The 21,806-nt window shown below is 40.5% G+C and overlaps 2 protein-coding genes across 2 annotated transcripts in view; one reads left to right on the top strand and one right to left on the bottom strand.

Annotated features, from left to right (window-relative positions):
• The window catches only part of LOC108697058 (chemokine-like receptor 1), a 160,284-nt gene that overhangs the window by 3,602 nt on the left and 134,876 nt on the right, over nucleotides 1–21,806 (bottom strand). The window lies entirely within an intron of this gene.
• On the top strand, nucleotides 18,323–19,402 carry LOC121395513 (probable G-protein coupled receptor 33). Its single transcript, XM_041569091.1, has one exon. It carries the CDS (start codon nucleotides 18,323–18,325, stop codon nucleotides 19,379–19,381), a length of 1,059 nt encoding a protein of 352 aa, XP_041425025.1. The 3' UTR covers nucleotides 19,382–19,402.

Raw genomic sequence — 21,806 nt, 5'->3', positions numbered from 1 at the left:
ATTGAATCGCTCAAGTATTTTAACCCGAACCTTACTAAATAACCCCCGAAATTTCTTTATACTGTATATGAGAAGTAGTGATGGGCGAATAAATTCGGCAGATGTGAAAATTCACCTGGCGTAAAAATTTTTTGGATGCGCGTAAGAAAAGTTGCTTGCATCAAAACTGCCACGTGTCAACATTATGTGGATTCCCATTGACTTTAACACCGGCGTCAAAATTGACATGGGCATCAAAAATCGTGTTTTGCGAAGCTCTTGCAGTTTCACGAATTTCGCTGGAAATTTTCTGGTGAAGCAAAATTCACCCATCACTAATGAGAAGTAATTTCTCTCATTTGTTTTCTATTTCTCTTTCCAACTCACATGGAAACTGGGAAAAGACCCAAAACGTTTATTTTCTCCTAATATTATTGCATATTGGTGCTTATTATCCTGATATCACATAAAAACACTCACATACAAACCTCCCTTGATTTGAATGCAGCAGATTTATGAGTCAGTGCTTCACTGCACTTCGTTTAACGCCAGTCAGATTTTCCTAAGCACCGAATACTTGTCATGAATGTGAGAGAAATATATTTTCTTACTCTGATAACATTTTGCCAAAATCCATACATGCAAGTGAATGGAGAATTAATGATGTGCCACAAAAATATTCTTTGTTATTGGTTATACAGATGTTTTTCCTCCTTGCTAGATAGTCTCCACTAGGGCTGGCAGATTTATCAGAGACTCTATAAAATGTACAATATTTAGTGGCAATTAAAAGCTGTAATGTCATATTATAACAAATAATCTGCTCAACGGGCTTTGATTTTGTTTTGTTTTTGTTATTGGGTGAGAAACAAGAATGTGTCCAGGCATTATACTCTTCAAATATACAAGGAATGTGTTTGGGACTGATTTATTGAAAAATTACCCCAAACCCTACTAGTCCTTCCCATCTGTTCCACTTCCTGCTGCCTCCATTCCCAGGCTGTGCAGGGGAGCCAGTGGCAAGGAGTACACTGCATTATAGGACAGGAACCAATCAGCAGCTAAGCTGACCTGATAGGGAACTAAAGCCTCTGTTTTGCCTATGTGAGTGCAGGGCTATGATTGGCTATTCCCCTTCTACTGTACTTCTTTTATAGATGATGCACATGCTCGCCCCGCCCCATTTGTGACATCGTCGGCGGGCGTGACGGCTCAGGTCTATAGAAGGAAACTGGAAGTCGGCTCGGCCGGCATAGGTGTAGGACGGGCAGGTGCCAGGGCAGGTCAGGGAAATCCCGACCCGCACATCACTAGTGCTCCACATTGCAGGCAACTCAGTGGGGCACATTTACTTAGCTCGAGTGAAGGATTAGTGAAGGATTAGAATAAAAAATACTTTCGAATACCTTTGACTACATCTTCGACTTCAAATCGAACGATTCAAACTAAAAATCGTTCGACCATTCGATAGTCGAAGTACTGTCTCTTTAAAAAAAACTTCAACCACCTACTTCGCCTCCTAAAATCTACCGAGGTACAATGTTAGCCTATGGGGAAGGTCCCCATAGGCTTTCTAAGTATTTTTTTTATAGAAAAAAAGGATTAAATCGTTCGATCGAACGATTTTTCCTACGATAGTTCGAACGAACGAATTGCGGTAAATCCTTCGACTTCGATATTCGAAGTTGAAGGATTTTACTTCGACAGTCGAATAGCGAGGGTTAATTAACCCTCGATATTCAACCCTAAGTAAATGTGCCCCAGTGAGTTTTCCTCTTTATTTAGCATGAAGTAATATAAAATGAGGACTGTGTGTATAGCATTATGGATGAATTATGAAAAATGTGCTTAACTGCACAAGTACATTGACCACTAGCAACTAGAGTCCTGCACTGGGTTCGGTAACCCGTGTAATACCCGTAAAATGGTCGGGTTTCGGGCAAAAAAAATTCCGATTCCCTGGCCGTGCGGGCATTCCATAGGTAACCCATCTGGGTACCCAGTTTAGGTTCCGGGGATTAATATCTTCCACCCTCTCTTGTGGTTTCAGCAGTTTTCTTCCATTGCAAATTCCACGCAATTATGTCACTTCTGGTCTATTATGACGCCACTTCCGGTTTTGCAGGTCCCAGGTTGGAATGTAAATTTACTCTTTGTGGCCCAGGCGGTGGATCTGGGTAGGGCCACTTATGAGTTGGCAGGTGTGGGTTGGGTTACATGGCAGCGGGTCGGGGTTGGGCACAGGTCTGTCCAACGGGACCTGTGCAGGGCTACTAGCAACCAATCGGGCTATTGCTTTCATTTTACAACATGTAATGGACTATGTAAGAATATAATTGCTGATTTGATGCTATTGTCAATTACACTTGTGCAATTTAACACCTGGTGAAAAGTCCAGGACTGTAGGCAGTGAGCATTTAGACAGAACTCTGGTTTGAGGTTTGGGTTCTTGTATGTTGATTAGTGTTAGTCCAGAATAGGCATGGATACCAGCTGCATGCATTATGGTCCCTGATTGTGATTGTAACTAATCTGAAGTAAAGGGAGATACCAGATGAAGAAAAACATGTGCTTCAGGTATGAGTGAGGCGCAAATTACTGGGCACAGACTTGTTGTGACCTGGGTATCTCAAGATAACATCATAGGTCTCGAGCATGATACAAAAATTGATGCATATCATGGCTTTTTGCATTTTGCCCCTTAGCTTCTGCCTGTTTTTCCTACTCAAGGAACCACACGGCAAATGGAACATTTTCTAATTGGACCAGTGTTATTAGTGGAGTACCGCAGGGCTCTGTACTAGGTCCCTTGCTTTTCAACTTGTTTATTAATGACCTGGAGGTGGCCATTGAAAGTACTGTTTCTATTTTTGCAGATGATACTAAATTGTGCAGAACTATAGGTTCCATGCAGGATGCTGCCACTTTGCACAGTGATTTGTCTAAACTGGAAAACTGGGCAGCAAACTGGCTAATGAGGTTCAATGTTGATAAATGCAGGTTATGCACTTTGGCAAAAATAATATAAATGCAAGTTATACACTAAATGGCAGTGTGTTGGGAGTTTCCTTAAATGAGAAGGATCTAGGGGTCTTTGTAGATAACAAGTTGTCTAATTCTGGGCAGTGTCTTTCTGTGGCCACTAAAGCAAATAAAGTTCTGTCTTGTATAAAAAAGGGCATTAACTCAAGGGATGAAAACATAATTCTGCCTCTTTATAGGTCCCTGGTGAGGCCTCATCTGGAGTATGGGGGCAGTTTTGGACTCCAGTCCTTAAGAGGGATATAAATGAGCTGGAGAGAGTGCAGAGACTAAGTGCAACTAAACTGGTTAGAGGGAGGGAAGACTTAAATTATGAGGGTAGACTGTCAAGGTTGGGGTTGTTTTCTCTGGAAAAAAGGCGCTTGCGAGGGGACATGATTACACTTTACAAGTACATTAGAGGACATTATAGACAAATAGCAGGGGACCTTTTTACCCATAAAGTGGATCACCGTACCAGAGGCCTCCCCTTCAGACTAGAAGAAAAGAACTTTCATTTGAAGCAACGTAGGGGGTTCTTCACAGTCAGGACAGTGAGGTTGTGGAATGCACTGCCGGGTGATGTTGTGATGCTGATTCAGTTAATGACTATAAGAATGGCTTGGATGATTTCTTGGACAGACATAATACAAAGGCTATTGTGATACTAAACTCTATAGTTAGTATAGATATGGGTACATAGAATTTAATTAAAAATAGGGAGGGGTGTGTGTATGGATGCTGGGTTTTCATTTGGAGGGGTTGAACTTGATGGACTTTGTCTTTTTTCTACTCGATTTAACTATGTAACTATGTAAAGGAGAGCAGTACACTTACCTCGTTCCTATGGCTGCCTGGATCCTGAAACCTCTGCACCTTGCTCCTGATTTTTAATTCAGTGTAAAGCACAGAGCTCAAGATTCAAAGACTACTGCCCTTGGTGCAAGTGCTCGGCACAGGACCATAAGAAGTGCAATTTTGGCCCATTGCTGTTGGGTCAACAGTAAATGAGTCATTTGTAGTTTTTTTGTAATGTGTGCAAAAAATCATCTCTGGAAATTAACATTTTGATGTACTAGCATAGATTACTCAGATCCCAACGCAGTGGTGTAACTAAATAGAAAGCAGACCCCACGTTCTCCTAATTGGCATGGAGTGATGAAAGCCGGTGGGGGGGGGGTCAGCAGGTAGCAGGCGGACAGGTGGTTGTGTAGCGGGGGAAGGGTGGGGAAGGCTGTGTGCTCCAGTTTCCTCTTAAATATTTTTTTTGAGGAGGGCGTCTGGCGGCATGTCGTTATGCCACTGACCCAATGGTCAACCTATTTAACAAGGAGGGCCTTTAAGAACTTCATATTGTTATTTAAATAGCATAGTTATATCAGCTACAATGTTATACAGAGTAACACAGCACTGCTTGCAAGCGGCAGATTACTAAATAAAATACTTCTAATTTCTTTTGATTATTTTCTTTCTTTTATAATATCTGAACCCAGAGGTCTAATGAATAATGAAAACCCAACCTTCTGTTATGCGAAATATTATCTGTGTGTGATCTGTGCCTGTGCATCAACTGAAGCCTATTATTCTAATCAATACGATGCAGAATATTCAGCGTGTCATTAAGGTTTTATTAAGAGTAAACATGACATGGACTCGTCTGCCAACATTCAATCTGCAACTGATCTTCATTTTAAGTGTGTCGTCCCTGGCTTGGAATTTTAACAGCTATTTGTGTTAAAGGACAATTTAAAATAACTGGTCGGTGCCTTTTCTGTACGTTGAACACAAGAAATAAAGGGATAGGAAAACCATAAAAATGAAGACCACTGGGAAAGTAACTTAAAATTTAAACTAAAACTTTATTTAAAGTTGAACTTCCTCTATGAGGCCATTTAACTTCTTTCACAACATTTCGGAAGTGGAATCCTGTTATTAGAAAACCTTAGTCTATGTGTAGTCATTCTGAGAAGGTTACACTGGCTGCTATACATGCTACCAAAAAAGTAGAAAAACTGTGTGTTATTTAAAATGAAGATATGAAATATCCCTTTTGATACATGATAGATAAAACCATTCTATCAGCCACTGGCACATAGGAATAGGTATTGTGTTGAGATATCTCTTTTTATAAGCTATAGAAACCTGCTGCTGAGAATTCCATCTACATTCCCCAAGCACTGGCCTTTTACCTCCATATATCTTTCTCTGGCATTATAATACATCAACAGGTTTTATTTAAGGTGATAAGGAAGGGTTTGGCCAGCCAGCAAAGATTAATTTAGTAATTTAAACTGCAAGCTGAACCACCTCTCTAGAAGCCAAGAATAACAGAAACAGGGAAATAACTTTCTACTTTTATTTATTTTTTTTAATATTGTGCTGCAATAGAAACTGTCCCTATTCTTCCTCATTAACTTTTAAGCATCTGTATTTATAGTGTATTTTTTATAATTAATCTGTCCTAGTATATGATTTGTAAACATAGTGTTGCCTTCAGGCTGGGCCCCCTTAGCTCATAACAAGGTTACAGATATATAGACACATTGGGGTAACAGTAACCCTGCTATAGTTCCAGGGGTACACAGGGCACAAATAAGCACTCACCCCAAATCTCCCCCTAACTGACCTTCAGACTGGGCCCCCTTAGCCCCAAACAAGGTTACAGATATATAGAACTATTGGGGTAAGAGTCACCCTGCTATAGTTCCAGGGGTACCCAGGGCACAAATAAGCACTCACCCCAAATCTCCCCCTAACTGACCTTCAATCTGGGCCCCCTTAGTTTATAACAAGGTTACAGATATATAGAAACATTGGGGTAACACTCACCCTGCTATAGTTCCAGGGGTACCCAGGGCACAAATAAGCACTCACCCCAAATCTCCCCCTAACTGGCCTTCAGGCTGGGCCCCCTTAGCTCATAACAAGGTTACAGATATATAGACACATTGGGGTAACAGTAACCCTGCTATAGTTCCAGGGGTACACAGGGCACAAATAAGCACTCACCCCAAATCTCCCCCTAACTGACCTTCAGACTGGGCCCCCTTAGCCCCAAACAAGGTTACAGATATATAGAACTATTGGGGTAAGAGTCACCCTGCTATAGTTCCAGGGGTACCCAGGGCACAAATAAGCACTCACCCCAAATCTCCCCCTAACTGACCTTCAATCTGGGCCCCCTTAGTTTATAACAAGGTTACAGATATATAGAAACATTGGGGTAACACTCACCCTGCTATAGTTCCAGGGGTACCCAGGGCACAAATAAGCACTCACCCCAAATCTCCCCCTAACTGACCTTCAGACTGGGCCCCCTTAGCTCATAACAAGGTTACAGATATATAGAAACATTGGGGTAACAGTCACCCTGCTATAGTTCCAGGGGTACCCAGGGTTCAAATAAGCACTCACCCCAAATCTCCCCCCTAACTGGCCTTCAGACTGGGCCCCCTTAGCTCATAACAAGGTTACAGATATATAGAAACATTGGGGTAACAGTCACCCTGCTATAGTTCCAGGGGTACCCAGGGCACAAATAATCACTCACCCCAAATCTCCCCCTAACTGGCCTTCAGACTGGGCCCCCTTAGCTCATAACAAGGTTACAGATATATAGAAACATTGGGGTAACAGTCACCCTGCTATAGTTCCAGGGGTACCCAGGGCACAAATAATCACTCACCCCAAATCTCCCCCTAACTGGCCTTCAGACTGGGCCCCCTTAGCTCATAACAAGGTTACAGATATATAGAAACATTGGGGTAACAGTCACCCTGCTATAGTTCCAGGGCACAAATAAATGGCAGGAGGAAGATCCAGTGTTACCAACTGTAATTTGATATTAAAATGGAACATTTTATAAAGCATTTTGCTGCTTCCTCTTGGTTCCAGAGCTGTACATAGAGAAGGAATTTGGTTATGTAATTTATTCTTATATTTCTGTAACTCCATGAAGTAGCGTGCAAAGAAAAAGACAGGGAGCGAGAAGTGGTTAAGAAGGTTGCATTATTTTTCTGCTTTATGGGGCCTTTTAAGGAGAACTAAAGTGTAACTAAAAAAGTAAGGTAGAAATGTTGTACATGATACAGTATTTTGTGCTTCTGTACCAGCCCAAGGCAACCACAGCCCTTTAGCAGTAAAGATCTGTGTCTCCAAAGATGCCCCAGTAGCTCCCCATCTTCTTTTCTGCTGATTCACTGCACATGCTCTGTGCTGCTGTCACTTACTGAGCTTAGGGACCCACTCACAATATACAGTACACATAGAATAGAAATGTCACAATATAAGGCTGATTAGTAATTAATACAGATAATTACTACATGGCAGCACAGAAACCAGTGCAATTAGCATCAGAATTTAATAATCAGCAAACCTGTAGCATCAGCTTATATTACAGCCAGGGAAGCTCATTTTCTGCTGGATAATTAGTGACGAGCCCTAAGCTTAGCTTCTCAACAGCCAATCAGAGCCCACTTAGCATGTGAGTGTCACAGACACTTTCCAAGATGGTGACCCCCTGTGACAAGTTTGAAGTCCTGGATCATTGCTGCTATTGACAAGCTGAAACTTTAGGCTGGTGCAATAAGTTCACTATATAAAATATGCAATTTTTGGCCCTATTCATATTTTCGGGTTTCGTTTTTCTTTAAGGGATAGTATTAAAACATTCTGTATTTTAACTATATTCTATCTATGCTGTCCCAAAAAAGCATTACATTGCAATCTAGGCTTATTTTAGGCATATTGGTATTGGAAGCTGTATCCAGTATTGATAAGACTAAAACAACTAGACTTGCAGAGTAATCTTGAACCCCCCCCCCTCATCTAAGCAGCTTCTTCAGATCAGTAGTTTAGTAGTGATGGGCGAATTTATTCGCCAGGCGCGAATGCCCACGATTCAACACCGGCGAATAAATTCGTGAAACCGCAGAGAAAATTCGCCAGTGAAAATTCAATTTTTTTTTGGACGCCAGCGCCAAAAACAGATGCCAGCATCAAAAACTAGACGCCGGCGCCGTTTCGCAAATTTTTCGCCATTTCACGAATTTCGCAGGAAATTCGCAAATTTTTCGGCGAAGCAAAACGCCCCAAATTCGCCCATCACTATAGTTTAGGGAAAACAGATTCCTGTTTCTGAACCAGTCAATGTGCTATGGTCAAATCTTTCTTTCTGAACCCTAATAACTAATGACATGAATCCTATCAAGCCCCCATCTTTGTGGTCCAACATTTTACATGTATCAATCTACATTTTTCAGCTTTTGCATTAATTCTGTGCATATACATTTGTTACAAAAAAATAATACTAAATTCTATTACCAAATGTAATATACAATATTAATAAAACAATACATTTTTGCATCAGTTGACACTCCTCCATTGCTAAACTGTGTGGATGAGACGTGAACCAGTATCTTTGTGGGTGTTGGTGTGGTTTTAGTTAAAAATTTGTAACATCTCCACAAATCGATAAAAACTGAAGTTACATGCATCCAATAACAGAAGAAATCAGTATATTGCTCTAGTGTTATCTGCAGATGGACATTTGTGATGGGCAAACAACAAGGGAAATGTCCTTGAAACACCAGTTTTGAAGCATCACTAGAAAATACTTGCACTGAAGCAACGCAAGCGTCAGCCCGAGAGTTCCAGTTTATTACAAGGTAGGAGTCTAGAAATTGCAATATCAGCTCAAATTCTTAGGCCTTTCAGCCCAGGAACTAATTGGTCCATGCCAACACATTATGTTTACCCATAGTATGCTTAGCTAAAAAAAAGAAGTTTATTTGTTTAGTATTTTGCCGATGTAGAAAAGATGGTTTTCAAATGTTGCACTTCCTTTTGGCAGGATTCGACCAAACCCCAAACAGAGCAAGATACGGAATAGCAAGGAAAGCTGGGCAGGGCAAAGTCAAGACAAGGTTAAAGCAAGGAGAGATCAAGGTTTAAACTGGACCGGAGCAGAACTGGAAGGGGAAGGTAAAGCAGAACAAGACAAGGTTCAGAGCCAGGCAGGACAAGACAGGGAAGAGTTCAGACAAGACAAGGCAAGGCAAGACAAGGAATGGAGGCTAGAACTGAAACCCTTAGCTAGGGACAATGCCACACTGCTAGTCTGGGAAACAAAGCTCTGGCAAGGTGTGTTTGGAGGGCTGACTTTAAATAGGATAGAGTCAGCCCTGATTGGCTGATTGTAACTAATCCAGCAGCAGCTGGACGGGAGATGCAGAGACCAAACAGGCTGCAACTGGGCTGGGGCTGGAGAGGCCAGGTAACATATAGCGAGCAACCCTACAGGCTGCTCACCTGGCCAAATGGTTAAGGCATTGAGCTAGAAACCCAAAGGTCCCCGGCTCGAAACCCAGCAATACCTGACACTAGTGATCCATAGGGTTGCTGTAATAACTTACCCTGGTGGTCTAGTGGGAGAATGCCTGCAGCCTCCTCAGTGGGGACGCCAAGCTGCCGCTACTTTGGGCAGCAAAGTACTGTTTGTTAAGGCGTGATGACGTCAGCGTGCAGTGGCGCAAAGTTTAAAAGTATTTAAAGGAGCAAAAAGTATTTGATCATTGCCCGTTATAGGATTTGTTCCTCGTGAGTTTCCTGGTGCCTCTGTGCTTTATAACTGCTGTGATCTGATTCTTGTTGTGACCCCGGCCTGTTTTTGGACGATTCTGACTTCTGTATCCTGACCCTTGCCTGGTAACCGACTTCACTTATTCCGTATCCCTTCTGATTGATTTCCTGGTTTGACCCTTGCCTGCCTGACTCTGTTTGTACTTGACCCTTGCCTGCCCCGACCCGGGCTGATCTGACTACGCTTTCTGTCTACGCCTTGCACCGCAACCTTCTTCCCAAAAGACTTTGCATTACCGTTTTGCCCCCTTCGCGTGGCACCACTCTTAATAAGACCTGGCGACATCTGATTAGCCGAGGGTTCCTCCCGAGGTAAAAGGAGGCTGTTAAAGGCGGAAGCAAGAGCCGAGAACAGGATGCTTAGCATTGGTTCTGAATTTAGGGTGCCGACCGTGACAGTCACTTCATAAAATAAGGCTGATTGAATCAGTTAAGAAGAGACTTTTTTTTTCAGAATCACTTGATTTTTTTTTTTTTTGCATGAAACCCCCAAATTGTTTGGATTCTGGGCTAAACTCGATGCAAACAATATCTTTAAATTGGGAAAGGGACATTCTGGGCTAAACTCGACGCAAACAATATCTTTAAATTGGGAAAGGGACATCTCCTATTGACTTTAACATGACCTTGACAGGTTTCAGATGTATATTTTTGAATTCAGGCTTTTTGCAGCATTGGGGTATAATAAATCTTAAATAATTTGAGTTTTTTCCCCCACAAAAAATAGTTTTTGCTCCAAAAAGCCTGACCAGAAAAAAATGAGTTTTTATAAACCCCCGCAGACTTGAAAAACGTAACCTTGCATGGACCATATGAACTAGGGGATCAGCTACACCTCAAATACATAGTTACATAGTTAAATTGGGTTGAAAAAAGACAAAGTCCGTCAAGTTCAACCCCTCCTAATGAAAACCCAGCATCCATACACACACCCCTCCCTACTTTCACATAAATTATATATACCCATATCTGTACTAACTATAGAGCTTAGTATCACAATAGCCTTTGATATTATGTCTGTCCAAAAAATCATCCAAGTCCCTCTTATAGTCATTAACTGAATCAACATCACAACATCACCCGGCAGTGCATTCCACAACCTCACTGTCCTGACTGTGAAGAACCCCCTACGTTGCTTCAAATGAAAGTTCTTTTCTTCTAGTCTAAAGGGGAGGCCTCTGGTACGGTGATCCACTTTATGGGTAAAAAGGTCCCCTGCCATTTGTCTATAATGTCCTCTAATGTACTTGTAAAGTCTAATCATGTCCCCTCGCAAGCGCCTTTTTTCCAGATAAAATAACCCCAACCTTGACAGTCTACCCTCATAATTTAAGGCTTCTATCCCTCTAACCAATTTAGTTGCACTTCTCTCTGCACTCTCTCCAGCTCATTTATACATACTGTAGGGGAGAGCACTTGTGGGACATCAAAAGTGGTGGCTAGTGAGGACATTACTTGGGTCCAGAAGTTGGGTACTACCAGGCGGGCCCAGATCATTTGTAGGAAGTTAACTGATCAAAATCAACACTTTGAGTTTTAGAAGGGTGGTATAGAGCTGTTGAAAGACATTATACTTGATCCATCCGTCTTTCCCCACTTTATATAAATTCTAGAAGCAGGAATTATCAGTGTTAAAAAATATAATACCAAATTCTATTTAAAAAAATGAATAATTGTAATAAATGAATACATTTTATTAACAGAACTTTGGGTTGGGTTGGGTTGGGTTGCCCCCCCCCCATTCCTAGCTAAGCTATTTGATGGGGCATGCAAGATTTTCTCTGTGGGTGTTTGTGTGGTTTGAGTTAAGAATGAGTAATTTCTCCACAAATCAATAAAACTGAAGAGCAGTATCTTACCACAGAATGAATATATTGGTCTAGTGCTATCTGCTCACAAACATTTAAGGGACACTGAAAATTGAAGATACCTTGAAACACTAGAGAAAAGGCATTACTAGAAAACACTCACACTGGAGTAATACAGGCATTCTCTTGAGAGTTAATTATAAGGTAGAAATATTAAATTTAAATATCAATCCAAACTCTTAGGACTTTCAGCAATTCAGAAATGAGGCCAAAAACTAACAGGTACACACCAACACATTCTGTGTGCCCTTAGCATGTCTACTTAAAAGATAAGTGTATTTAGTATTTTGCATTTAATATGGTATAAAAAAAGTTTTAAATTTTTTTATATATATAATGTAAAAAATTTAAAATTACACATTATGTGGGTTTATGTGCATATGCCGTGAGTGTGCAAACCCCAAAAGAGTAGGTATTGTATGTATATAATTGTAAGTGTATTGGTGTACCACTTAGGTGCTGGCAGGAAGAGATGCAGTCTAGCCAAAGTTGATTTGGGGGTGATGCTGGGGGGGTGGATGCCAATAGAAGACAATAGAAGATACAGGGTTTGCATGTGCTTGCTGGGCATCTGGGTTGCTCATAGCTCTGCTCATTGATTATGAATGTCACGTATGGTACCCCAAAACCCAGAGCAAACCCCCAAAGTCTTTGTCTAGACTCACTCTTCTGCTTATAGCAGCCGCCTTTGGCTATAGGAGGAGCCCTCCGCTACTAGGATGCTGCCAGGACTTAACTTGAGAGGACCAAGGGGGAAGCTCTGGGCAGGCAAGGGAACCATAATGTATACAGAAAGGACGGACAAAGAACGTGAACAAAGAGCATGGTCAAGGGACAAGCCTGGTCAAACCAAACAGAAAATATGGCACCGAATCAGGAAACAGAAGTGTAGTCGAGGTCACAGGCCAAGGTCAAACACAGATCAAAAGTGCAGCACCAAATCAGGATCCAAAGAATGGTCAAACACAGGCAAGGGTCAGTTCAGGCAGCAAAACAGCAAGGGTCAAGGTCAGGCAGTGGTCAATAACAAGATCAGAAAACATATTGCAACTAGGGAGTAGAATGAGGGGTTTTATAGCCAGTCAATTGGCTTACACAAATCACCTGTGGCCAAATTGGCAACAGGTGAAACAAGCCATGCTTACTAGCAATTTCCAAGCATAGGAGTAAACCAGGGTCTTAGCTGTCTGCTTGCATAGAGCAGTGGTAATACAGACAGCACAAGAACACTAGGTTCTTGGTTCACCTCCAGGCATGTTATCACAATAAGCCACCGTTCACTCCTCCGACCCAAAACTGCTGCAGATTATCTATGATCTCAGGGCACGTTCATTTTCAACCAGTGGCTGATTGTTAGATTAATTTTGTATTGTTACTAATAGTTATTTTGTCCTTTTCTGACAATCTCATAATTTCAGTCATAAATTCCTGATGGCAACAGCGAGTAATACCGGAAAACAAACAGCAGTTTGCTAATTATGCTTCAGACTACATCATGTTAAATGTTAATTCTAAAGCATTTTTCATGTTTTTCAATGAGTCTGTTAAATGTTGAATTAATCTTGAAAACTCAAATTGAAAAAAAGCTTCAGTTTTGAAAAAACAACTCCTATTGACGTCTACATATACTTGCCAGGTTTTAGATGCTTAATTTTTTTTTTTTCATTCCAGGTTTCCAAGATTTTTGTGCTGAAGAAATCTTGAACATTTGAGTTTTGTAAACTTGAATTCTTTGATTGTTTGCTTAAAAAAAATCTAATCACTGTAAAAATGCAAATTTGAATGTTGATGGATCTGACCCTTGATGTGAGTTAACTGGTGAGTTAACTGGTGTACTATAAATCCCTCTTTAAAGGGATACTGTCATGGGGAATTTTTTTCCCCCAAAACGCATCAGTTAATAGTGCTGCTCCAGCAGAGTTCTGCACTGAAATCCAATTCTCAAAAGAGCAAACAGATGTACCATTTCAATTTTGAAATCTGACATAGGGCTAGACATATTGTTAATTTCCCAGCTGCCCCAAGTCATGTGGCTTGTGTTCTGATAAACTTCAATCACTCTTTACTGCTGTACTGCAAGTTGGAGTAATATCACCCCCTCCCTTCCCCCCCCCCCCCCATCAGCCAAACAAAAGAACAATGGGAAGGTAACCAGATAACAGCTCCCTAACACAAGATAACAGCTGCCTGGTAGATCTATGAACAGCACTCAATAGTAAAAACCCATGTCTCACTGAGACACATTCAGTTACATTGAGAAGGAAAAACAACAGCCTGCCAGAAAGCATTTCTCTAATAAAGTGCAGGCAGAAGTCACATGACCAGGGGCAGCTGGGAAATTGACAAAATGTCTAGACCCATGTCAGATTTCAAAATTGAATATAAAAAAATCTGTTTGCTCTTTTGAGAAATGGATTTCAGTGCAGAATTCTGCTGGAGTAGCACTATTAACTGATGCGTTTTGAAAAAAACATGGTTTCCGATGACAGGATCCCTTTAAATCTGAGATCAAGCCTCCAACTGTTTGGTCCAACAACTCATCATCTATCAATCTTCGTTTCACATCCTGTGCATTACTTCTGTGCTTAAATATTTATATTACCAAAAAAAAATATTTTTTATACTTTTCTATTCTATTACAAAAAAGGAATGTTAATAATGAACATATATTTTAGCAACAGAGCTTTGGCTTGGTCATTCTTCTCTGTCACACTGTGCGGATTAGATGTGCAGCATTATATCTGTGGGTGTTCGAGTGGTTATGGTTAACGTGTGCTCCATACAGTAAAACTGAAAGTTCTGTACGTCTGGCCACAGAAATTAATATTTTGCATCAGTGCTAACTGGATATATGGGCTGAGAGAAGACTAAAGACCTTGAAACCTGAGATATGAAGCATCACCCACTCGCACTTGGGTAACACAAGCATCATCCTGAGAGTTCCAGTATATGACAAGGTAGGAGTCTGGAAATAATAAATTATAATCTCAACTAAAACTCTTTATTCTTTCAGCTATTCATTAATGAGCCCAGGAAGTAATAGGACAATGCAAATATATTCTGTGCACCACATAGCCTGCCTAGTTAAAATAAAATGTATTTGTTTAGAAATTAAGGCTTCTCCATAGGTCTTTATTTTTCTCTATTGACATTTCTATTGTGCCTAATAGACAAATTTTTCTTAAGGGCTAGTCCACACGGGGAGATAGCGACGCGTTTGCGGTCGCGGCGACAAAGCGCCGCGACAGTCGCCGCGACCGGCGCAGGCGACAGTTTTGTATGGGCGCCTATGTAAAAACGCCTGTGCTAACCACACGAGGCGATGCGCTTTTCAACAGTCGCCTGAAAAAGCCTGGCGAGGCATTTTCAGGCGACTGTTGAAAAGCGCATCGCCTCGTGTGGTTAGCACAGGCGTTTTTACATAGGCGCCCATACAAAACTGTCGCCTGCGCCGGTCGCGGCGACTGTCGCGGCGCTTTGTCGCCGCGACCGCAAACGCGTCGCTATCTCCCCGTGTGGACTAGCCCTTATAATGAAGCATTTTGCTTCTCAACTCACTGAAAATGAGGAATCTCACTGTTACATTTCTAGCAAATATTTTCTTCATCGAGAGAAATACCCTTTATTTTTTCTAAGTGAAGAAATTTCTCAAAATCCAAGAAGACTTGCGGGGGAATGTAAAAAAAAGTTGGTAACGGAAAAACTATTTGAAAAGATATGTCTTTGCACAAACAAATTTTGCTTTTTGCGAATTTAATAGAGCTTTTGCGAACACGGAAACTGTTAAGCGACCACTTCCGACAGTCGAAGACTGTTTGTGTATTTTATAGTTTGCGCCAATTCGCATAAATGTAATAAAACTTTTTACTGAAAAAGTCGTTATGTTTGCTCCAAAAGATTACGACACCTTCAAGCACTTCTTAAGAGTGCGCAATTAAAATTCACAATGCGCAATTAAAATTTGCAATGCAATAAAAGTTTAAGGAACAATATTACATTGCGAGATGTGGAATTTTATTCCTATTGGTGAGGATGGTTGTTCTCTTTGGGACTTTAATTACATCTCCCCCCTTGGCCTCTTGTAAGTCTGTCCCTTTAACACAGAGTTTCACACTTCATTTGCCAGCCTTTGTTTATACAGTATTTGAAAACCCTTTTTAGAGATTTTTCTGTTTAGTTTCGTACAGGTATAGGATTCCATATCCGGAAACCCTATATCCAGAAATCTCCGATTTACGGAATGGCTCCGTTGAATTAAAAGAAGTAAATATAGACTCCATTTTATCCAAATAATCCAAATTTCCTTTTTCTATGTAATAATAAAACAGTAACTTGTACTTGATCCCAACTAAGATATAATTAATCCTTATTGGAAGCAAAACCAGCCCATTGGGTTTATTTAATGTTTAAATTAATTTCTAGTAGATTTAAGGCATTAAGACCCAAATTACGGAAAGATTTGTTATCCGGAAAACCCCAGGTCCCGAACATTCTGGATAACAGATCCCATATCTGTATACAAAAAACATATTTGTTGCCAGTATAAGTAAAATTTTCTAAATCTGCCTAAAATCCAAGTGCCTGGCCAGACCAAATCTGAATCGATAAAATCATATGGCTTTTGGTGATTACCTGTTCAAATTTTGTTTTTAATATTTAATTCTCATTGGACTGCAATGTAATGCAAGTTATTGTCTTTTCAGTTCTTATGACACTGTTTACTTTATAAATTTCAATTAATATAATTGGGAAAAAAAATCATATGATTGGAATAAAAATGATTGGAGAGAGGCAGTATCTCACTCTTGTGGACTGTGGTTATCTGTAACTTCACTCTTTGATAAATATGCCCCATATTGTTTTCACATATCTACTGTAGTCTGAGTCAGAAATACAACCAAGTTGGGTGATGTTCAGCTTTCATCTAATATTGGGCTTCCTACTGCAATTTGCTATAATCACTGTTTGCTATGTCAGAATTGCTCTCAGGATGAAGAAGGGAAATCTGGTCAGATCAAGTAAACCTTACAAGATCATATTTATAGCTGTAACATCTTTCTTTGTTTCATGTTTCCCCTATCATTTATGGTATGGAATGGGAATGCCCATTGAAGAAGGCAGGTTCCATAAAACTACTCTGAATATACTGATGGCCTTTAGTACATGCCTGATTTGTATTAATTACTGCTTTACGCCGACATTTTATCTGTTTATTGCAGAGAACTTCAAGAAATCATTATGGAAGTCTATACTGTTGCTCATTGAGTCTGTATTTAATTAAATGTTTGACTCACAGGAACAGGAGTTTTGAAGACAAATCATATGCCCCTTCCAGGTTCAAAAACCAGGAAGTCACTCATGGGAATAGAAGCAGGTAGAAGGAATCAAGGAACAACAAAAGAGTGTTCAGAGAACCAGGACCACCCACGCTTGACCTATAAAGGCAGTGAGTCAGTGCAGAGCAGGGGTTATATATCCAGAATGACGGCTGAGCACCTGTGACCAGATTAGCTACATTTGAGTTCACCGTGTCTACCAGGGATACAAGGATACCAATAGCTTTGAATACTGACCTTACCGGTCTACTCATATGGCAGAGCAGTATATATGCACCTACAGAACAACCTACAGGTCACAGGATCAACTCTAGGCTGGATGTTACTACAGTAGATTATGGACTCTATGATCTCTGGTGCTATGGTGCTTTTATTATCTGATCTATGGCACTTAATGATATAAAGTATTATATGGTTGATGGTTGACTGAATGTAAGATTGTACGGCTGTTAGTCTAGATTTGTATAGTTATTAATATTTTGTATTCTTATTTATTTAAATAGATGCACTCTCATATTCATCACTCAGAGTCTCAGACATTCAAGCTAAGTCCTGGTGGTTGAGATCTGTCAGACAGGAAACCAGATAGTACTGTATTCTGCTGTATATCATGACACATGTAAATTTGAAACCATATACTTTCTGTTAAAGAGGCCGTAACAGTCACCAACATTATAAAGTGTGTGTTTGCTTCAAAAACAATTATATAATTGCTAAGTAGCAACAAGGACTGTCGTAGAAACTGCCAGCTATTATTTTCCTTCCAGGAATAGGTTGGAAAATCTAGGTAGATGCCCAATACATAGAACTAGAGACAAGGGAAAACAACAGCAGAAATGGAAATTGGTAGCATTAGATATGTGTATCTCTCCTCCACTATCCTTGACATCCAGTGCTGCTCTCTACAAACCCAACCAGCAACCCACAAAGGAAGAGGAATATGTCTGTTAGGTGAATAGTGTGCAGGTTTGTGGAGTACAGCAGCAGGTTCCATGTTTGAGACACTCTCTCCTAACCTACACAAAGAAGGAAGAGTAGCACCAATTAATTCACAATTACTATCTGTCTGCCTGCTGGGAAAATATTTTGCTGATCTAACCATAGGGAGCTGAATCTCTACAAGGGACATTTGAGAGGAGCTACTCATGCTTTACTTAACATGGCTATGGTGTTTCAGTGCAAGTGAGGTTCAGTGTAGTTGGGTCAACTGTGGAGAAGACTACAAAGCAATTTTGGGAACGGTAAACAGGACAATCCTATGATAGTCTTAAAGAAGGAAATGGCAGAAGGCAGAGACAAAGTTAATTAAAATATCATACCTCCCTTTTTAGCCCAATAAGTTGCTACATAATGAATTGATGTCAGACTTACTGGTCTATAATTTTCAGTCTTCTAAAATGTTGTTGAGTGCACCAATTATTGTTAATTAACGTATTTCCTATACTTTTCCTATTTAGGATGTTATACCTCTAGATTAAAATGAATACAACTACTGGAATGACCTACACATCAATCAAAGCAGGCAATTTATTATCTGCAGTGGCCTTACTTGTTTCCCTGCTGTTTGGACTGGTCTTGAACACCCTTTATCTCTGGGTCCTCAGATTCAGGATGCGCAAGAGCATCAACACCACTTGGTTCTTTCACTTGATTTTGCCCAATTTTGTGTTTACAATCACAATGCCATTTCTTGCAGCATATATGATAATGCTTCCCCACTGGATATTTGGCTCCTTCCTATGTAAATGCCTAAATTCCCTGTTTTCTGTATGTATGTATGCATCTGTTTTCTTTCTCACAGTAATCAGCCTTGATCGCTACAGTTTAGTCTTCCACCCAGTCTGGTACAGAGGACACATGAATAATAGCTATGCCTCTGCCATCTGTATTTCTCTTTGGGGGTTGGCTATTTTGTTTAGCTCCCCGTACTTAGTATTTCGCCAGACACATCTCCTGGAGGACAATAAAACCACCATTTGCTACAATAATTATACTATTTCTGGGTCAATCTGGCAAGAGTCAAAAATACAACTGAGATGGGTCATGTTCAGCTTTCATCTACTATTGGGCTTCCTACTGCCATTTGCTGTAATCACTGTTTGCTATGTCAGAATTGCTCTGAGGATGAAGAAGGGAAATCTGGTCAGATCAAGTAAACCTTACAAGATCATATTTATAACGGTGGCATCTTTCTTTATATCCTGGTTCCCCTATCATTTATGGTATGGAATGAGAATGACCAATGAAGAAGGCAGGTTCCATAAAACTACTTTGAGTATACTGATGGCCTTTAGCACATGCCTGATTTGTATTAATTATTGTTTTACACCGCTATTTTACTTGTTTATTGCGAAGAACTTCAAGAAATCATTACGGAAGTCTATACTGTTGCTCATTGAGTCTGTATTTAATGAAACGCTTAACTCATTGAACAGGAGTTTTGAAGACAAATCATATGCCCCTTCCAGCTCTGCCGCAACTGAGAGAAACCAGGGAGAAGCAATACATGTGCCCGTTGCCTTTTCTGACATTAAATAGTGACACATTGAATGGAGGGTGAATAAGATTGACTGGAAATAGAATTTCAATGTATTCTGTTTTTTTATTAAATATGTTGATGGTTTTGAATAAATAATTACTCTATTCGTGTATAAATCTGTACTAGATGATTGTCTACAAAGTTAGCCTCCAAGTATGCTTCATCCTCTAACATTGCATTAGGGTTATCTTACAATAAAGTGTCAGATACCGTATATACTCGAGTATAAGCCGAGTTTTTCAGCATCCAAAATGTGCTGAAAAAGTCTACCTCGGCTTATACTCGGGTCAGCGGTACCCGACCCGAGTAGCCGAGATTGCAGTCACTTTTAATCATTCCTATACCAACAGTTCACTTGAGGAGAGACTGCAATATCCCACAATGCCCTCTGTTGGTTATATGAAAGAATAACAGTGCGCCCTCTGTTGGTTATATGAAAGAATAACAGTGACTGCAATATCACACAGCGCCATCTGTTGGTTATATGAAAGAATAACAGTGACTGCAATATCACACAGCGCCATCTGTTGGTTATATGAAAGAATAACAATGACTGCAATATCACACAGCGCCCTCTGTTGGTTATATGAAGGATTAACAGTGATGGCAATATCACACAGCGCCCTCTGTTGTTTATATGAAAGAATAACAGTGACTGCAATATCACACAGCACCCTCTGTTGGTTATATGAAGGATTAACAGTGATGGCAATATCACACAGCGCCCTCTGTTGGTTATACGAAAGATTAACAGTGATGGCAAATTCACACAGCACCCTCTGCACATGGTAGTGGGACAGTGGGACAATGCACACAGTAATCCGTTTGGCAATTCTCTGTTACCATCAACTTTGCAAAGAAGTCCGGTTGATCGCTGGGGGGGTCGATTTGGCAGAATGTGCGCCGCTGGGAGACAAGGCTGTAGTTGTGTCTAGGCTTATACTAGAGTCAATAAGTTTTCCCAGTTTTCGTAGGTAAAATTAGGTACCTCGGCTTATACTCGGGTCGGCTTATACTCGAGTATATACGGTATATGAAATCACTTTCTTATCAGTTATCCTGCTACAATACAAGAATATCTAAGTCCTTGTCTTATCTTGGATTTCACAGGCCTTTCTACCAAGTCCCAATCTACAATAGATCTCTTCACCCCACTGGGTCAGACATTGAAATTGTTAACAGTGATGATAGGTCATATAGATTTGTAAAAGACATCCTATTACTTTTTTAACCCTTTAAGTGCCACAGAACGTAGAATCTACGTTCTGTGGAAAAGTATCTTGAAATGCCACAGAACGTAGATTCTACGTTCTGCAGCATAAGCGTGCGGGGGAGCTCTGGAGCGGCTTTAAATGCTGCTCGCTCCTTCCCCGCTCGCTCAGAACCCCCTAGGCAACGAGCGGAGCGGGTGGGAAAGGGGCTCCTGGGGCGCGATCGTCCAGGGGCCCCACAAACGCAACAGACGCACGTGGCTGCGCGCTGCTGCTGCTGCCTGCACTTCCGGGTCCCTCCAGCGACGCCCACGCATCGGATCAACGGATCTGGCAACTCCCTCCTGATTCTCCACTCCTCCTGCCATCATGGACACAGATCTGCAGCTACACACCCCAGGTTAGTGTAACACACACACAAAATACACTTACACACACTTTATACACTAATACATGCTTAGATTTACACTTACACTCACTCACATACATTTTTTGGGGGATCAGGGGGGTCACACACACTTGGGGGGGTACATACACTTGCACACACAAACACATGCACATAACATGCAATTTACCAATTGTATACATGCGCACACACATACACTGTTGTGTAGCTTTTTTTTTTTTTTTCATATTGCATCGTTGTGTTTTTGGCTCAAAAAAATGTTTTATTGCCTTTGCGAATAGCGTATTCGCTAACCGTACTGTGCAATACCTTTTGTATGTTATTTCGGTGATTATTTGGAAATTTTAGGGATTTTGGTGCATTGTTAGCCATTTTATTGCATTTTCAGCGCTGCATAACTGTTGCTTGCTTTATTCTGTCCGTAAAACCTATTTTGCCAAGCTATAATATTCAAACTGTAATTCTGATGTCTGATTACACTAGTCTGAAAAAAAAAGCATAGATTTTTGTGGTTTTATTGGATTTTAGTAATTTTATTTGAATTTCACACTTTCTGTATTATTTTGTTATGTCTTGTAAATTTTATCTACTATATATCCAATTGGGCGTCTCTGTGCGCCACATAGTTTGGTAAATCTGTGAATATTGGGCATGAAAGTGTTCAGTAGACACCTGTCGTTCATATTTAGGATGTTTTATGCTGATACGTTACGAAATGTGGGGCATATAATGGGGTAAAATTCAAGCTTTGTGACGATTTTCAGAAATTTGATAAAAACCGTTACTTTCAGCATTGCTTTGCAGTTT

Source organism: Xenopus laevis, chromosome 7L (assembly GCF_017654675.1).
Source record: "Xenopus laevis strain J_2021 chromosome 7L, Xenopus_laevis_v10.1, whole genome shotgun sequence".
Lineage (NCBI taxonomy): Eukaryota > Metazoa > Chordata > Amphibia > Anura > Pipidae > Xenopus > Xenopus laevis.
This window is presented reverse-complemented; position numbering and strand designations above follow the sequence as displayed.